General features: G+C 40.7%; 1 protein-coding gene across 1 annotated transcript in view; it reads right to left on the reverse strand.

Annotated features, from left to right (window-relative positions):
- Positions 1-1172: 1172 nt before the first annotated feature.
- Positions 1173-5000, reverse strand: part of LOC137999708 (uncharacterized) — a 27151-nt gene continuing 23323 nt past the window's right edge. Inside the window, exon 21 of the mRNA XM_068845566.1 lies at positions 1173-3704. Coding sequence (XP_068701667.1) covers positions 3618-3704 — 87 coding nt within the window. The 3' untranslated portion in view covers positions 1173-3617. The remainder of the gene's footprint in view (positions 3705-5000) is intronic.

Below are 5000 nucleotides of genomic sequence, written 5' to 3' on the forward strand. Positions count from 1 at the left end.
CGCTCGAAACGTCAGCTTTTAGAATCTCTGTACGGTGGCCAATTTACATTATCAACTCCGTTGATAAAACCAAATTTTTGTATATAACCGTGAAAAGGGCTATTCAAAACAAAATGACCCCTTAGCCTCGTTCATGTGGCAAAGCCGCTGATAACTCCAATAAGCGCTATTAAAGCACTCGTTTCAGATTCCCCGAGTCTGAGCATTCGAGCAAAACGGCGGATGCCGTGGTTGATTTTTATGCTTATGCACTAGTATAAGCTACTTCTGCTTGCGTCGCTATCATGTGAAAACCAGGCTTAACGGCAAGCGAAAGTCACCTGCTCGGTCTGGCAAAAATGAAATTTTCAACGAAAGTATTACGAACTGACATACGAACATCATTTTCCAAGTTTGGCAAAGGAAAAACACAGATCTAAGTATATCTAATGATAATATGATTGCAAAAATGATCCAAAAGACGTTTTCGATGACGTCAAAAAATTGAAATTTTCGTAAACATTTTTTATTTGAATTTTTGAAAAACACCTTCAGATAAGCTTAGGGTGCGTTCCATTGACCGTATTCCGGAACAGTAATAGAAGTCATTCGTTTTCACGGAAATTCACATTAAAATTGTGAAACACCTTCCAAAATGCTATTTTAAACATATCTTTACCGTCAGTGTTGCTTCAAAACGCCAGACATACCGTTTTAAATCATCACTCCGCGCATTCGAACGAACCCTTACTATTCCGAATTAAGTCAACTTACACAGTTTTACCATACTATTTTTACAGACCTGTCCGCTGGCATATAACGTTTGCAGCAAATAGGCCATATTTCACGAACCAAGCCTATGAATGGGTGCGAGGCTGCCGATGACCTTGCCGTATTGATACAGACCTCACTTCTTTCATCGCCTTGTAAATTGTGTCGTTGTAGTCTACATTAACATTAGAAAAGCGCGAAGGTTTGTATCAAAACAGGGTCACCACCAGCCTCGATTCTATTCTTAGACCAGGTACCTTAGCTACACGTGTAACATGGTCTTTTTTGTCCTCCTTAAAAGGCTCCAAGTTGAAAGGGGTTTCACACTCAAAACGAGTCGACAGGGTCTAATTTGAATAAAAACTAACGGATATTGGACTGTATTTCCTTAGTGGAACAAGGAAATTTTAAATATGACATTAACAACCCGTTCGTGCTAATATTTATTTATTTATTCATTTCTTATTTATTTGCCCACCAAGAAATACAATAAAAGAAAGAAAGTAAAAATGAGATTACATACAATACTAACCAGCAGACTTGAAACAAGAAATCTTATGAGTACTAAAGCCTCCTCAATCTAGATGCTTCACGTTGCTCAAAATTGGCGTACGTAATAACTATTTATAAATTTATTTTCAAGCTTTTCTTAAAGGAACAGCCTGAAAGATGTAGAGATAGATGATGACCGTAAAAAATCTTAATACTTTTAATATTATATGGAGTGGATTTGATTATCAGATGGAAGCGCTACTGTACGAGGTTCCTCCCCAAAGTCATCAAATGATTCTTCTCGGTTGACATTTTTCCCTGTTTCTCTTACAGCATATGGTGAGTTGTTAGGCAAAGTTCACATTTTCTTCTTCTTGATTAGTTCTACACTTGTTTTTAGTGCAAAAATGGTATTCTGCACCCCTCCTGAATTGGGCGCTGTCTCTCCACATTATAAATCGTCAGACGCTGTTGTTGATCTGTGTGTCACTGTTTCCGTTAAGCTTCAAATGCTGGCTGTGACTCAGTATGTTGTTATTATCCATAAAAATCTTGCGAAACAAGAAAGAGGACGCCTTGTAGAAAAAGATGACTTGGGGAAATTCTCGGAGCTTTCTGAAAACTTTGACAAAATCAGCAGATCTTCCTAAGTTGTCCAAACCCGTCACTTTAAATACGAACTGGACTGAGCCGACTGCGAAGATGACAAAGACTTGCTGAAAGAGTATCATTAATACCACCTTGCTCAATACATATGTGAATGATCCAGAAGAGTTCTTAACACAGTTGATTGCAGTAAAGTTTAACACCCAAATGACGCAAATGAGTTCGATTCCGAGCAAGCAAAAGTTAATAACTAGGAGAATTTGCATCAATGTCAGAGTGTTTAATTTTAAAATTACACCAAATGCGATCATTTGCGTTACTTGCAGTAAGCTTAAAGTCCAAAATGTTGGCAAGCGGACTGCTTTTCTAAGTATCACAGAGAACCCTAGAAAGCCAGGAATCTTGGTTAGGAAAAATACAAACACAACGATGTACGCGTTTAGGGAGATCAACCAAGCCAGTTCATATTCTTGAGAGTGAGGAAACGCCGTTGAGTTGGAACATCGAAAAGACGCTTTTCTCTCCTGTATGCAGCAGGAATAGGAACGAACAAAATAAAGGACTGAACCAGCGATCTGCCAGAGCAGAAAGATGACGAACGAAACGCGGGGCAAACGAGTCACACACTTCAATCTACAACGACCAGATCCTGAAATGGTGAGTTGCGCCGAAAGCAAGTGCGAGTTGTCGGTAAAAGATTGTAAAGTCTCAACATTTTCCGGCGACTCCATGCACTTATTTCTGTTTGTAGAAAATAATCTTTCGTTCGATGCGCAAAATTATTCCTCACGAAATCATATGGGGAAAGATCAAATGAGAACTCATCAGTAGAGCCGGACTTGTGAAGAAGTTTCAGTTTGTGAATACACTCAGCTCAAATGTGCAAAATCGAAACCATCTATAAAAATTTTATTTTGTCACCGGAAAGTGAAATTTTCCCACTACATCTACTTCCTGTCACATTTTTATCCGAATTAGGTGCAGTGTGAGCAAAAAAGGGGTTCATGCTGTCGAGAGAAGACGACTACATGACGTCACACCTATGTCACAATCTCTAACGACTGGGCTGCGAGGAAATTGGTAAGGAGACGATACACTCGAGAGGAATAATTCCAGGTCTTCCTCAGTGACGAAACTTGAATCCTTGAGTTCAAACTTTTCCCAACACAAAGAAGGTGAATAGTTATACGATCGAGCGATAAAAGGTGTATCTTTCTAAAGTTTAAGATTCGTATTCAGAGAAAGGACCTCCGCTCTTTCCTCACACCACAAGTAAATGATTGAGCCTATTCTCTTGTGTCCACATCACAGGACCTTGATGATTCTCGGTTAGCTTGCTGTTAGTTCGGACGCATCGTTGAAGCCTCAACTTACTTGTTGCAGCCGGAGTCATCCACAAGCATCTGTCCAAAGGGATATATTGCGAGAGAGATTGAGCAAAATCCGTGCTTTTCTCCTTGCCGGCGGAGAGGTACGCTGTAGAGCTCGGCTGCTGAGCTTCAGCTACACTCATTATTTAAAGATCAAGACAGAGCAAGAGTTTCATGCCAACCCCACGATTTGTTTATTGTCTCCAAATTCTATGGCTTGCACAGAAGGACGCATCTATTGCAGAAAATCGCTTTCCAATCCCGTTTATCCTCAAGCCCCATGGCAACTATACCTTGCCCGTACAATGTTTGCCATCCAGAGCAGTGCAAGAGGCCTATATACTAACGGGAATGACGTCAAGCTACGTGTCAAATTACCCCAAGGATGTGGCAGCGAATTCATAAGTTTGGTTCTATGACTGAAGGTAAAATATCCGGAACATTCTTTATCCTAAAATCGAGCAGCATCTGGCCGAGTGCTTTGCCCTGCAAAGAGTAAAAATACAATTAATCATCAAAGTGATCAAAGGAGTAATCAAATAAACGAACCAATACAGCGATTGAAGACAGGATGCAAAACAGTGTACTGGCCACGGCGCTGGAATCACATATGGAACCTCCGGGTTCAAATCCCGTTCCACCCGTTGGCGGGATTTGTTTGGGCATGTCCCGAAATGCACTCAAACGTGCATGAAGATTTCAGTAAGCGTCACGAAGTGTCCCCTTACTCATCGTCCCAACTTTACATCACCCGTATCACAGAATACAAGCAACGTCACAAAGTGTTCCAGTCGTAAATTCTGCTCAAGTAAAGATAAACAGATGCATTTTCCCAAACCCTAAAGTAATGCTAACTGTACTGTGGTCCAATGCTCAATCAATCGAGTCAACCGGTGAGCCTACAATATTTAACATTAGTATCACCCAACTAGTGGACTAATGCAAATCCTGCATTTTGATTGGATACGCTACTAGAGGACTATCAGTAATAGTCCTTGAGTAGCGAAAAGCGGAAAAGCGTGACGCTTTCTTTCGTTTTATTCCTAAATAAATATCTCTTCAACTTGCATTTGCTACCTTTATTATTGCCTTTTCTGTCCGACTAGTTGGGTGATACTAAAACAATTAGACCCTTTGCCCTCAAGGGCCACGGGTCAATAGCCCATTCGGTTTCGCCTCATCGGCTATTGACCCGTAGCCCTTGCGGGCTACGGGTCTAATTGTTAAATAGACCAATTTCGATATATTAAAATTCAGTCCTAAACAAAAGACATCATCTCGAGGCTCTGGGGAATAAATATGAAGATTTGTATGAGTTTATTCCCCAGAGCCTCGAGATGATGCCTTTTGTTTTGGACGGAATTCTAACAAATCGAAATTGGTCTATTATTCCACGAGCGCGCGTTGGATATGAGAAGGAAAATAACCAACGAGGCACGTAGCGCCGAGTTGGCTATGACCAGTCTCATATCTAACAAGCGCGAATGGAATAATTGTTTTACTGAATTTTCATTAAATTCTGGATGCTTGGACACTTGGAAATAAAAGCCAATCAGTTTCCCTCTTGGCAACACTTGGCACAATTAGTTTCCATATTAGGTCATACGGAATGGAGTGTTTTCACGTGACGTCACGGCGGCCATGTTGGTGTTCCTAAACAATGAAACGGCGGCCATGTTGATGTACCCAACTAATCCTCCGGGAATTGAGCTCTATTGTCATGCAAACGTTTTCTTTTGTTTCGGTAGAAAAACAAGGTAACTACTGATCACATGAGTGAAA

The sequence above is a fragment of the Montipora foliosa genome, chromosome 4, assembly GCF_036669935.1.
Source record: "Montipora foliosa isolate CH-2021 chromosome 4, ASM3666993v2, whole genome shotgun sequence".
Lineage (NCBI taxonomy): Eukaryota > Metazoa > Cnidaria > Anthozoa > Scleractinia > Acroporidae > Montipora > Montipora foliosa.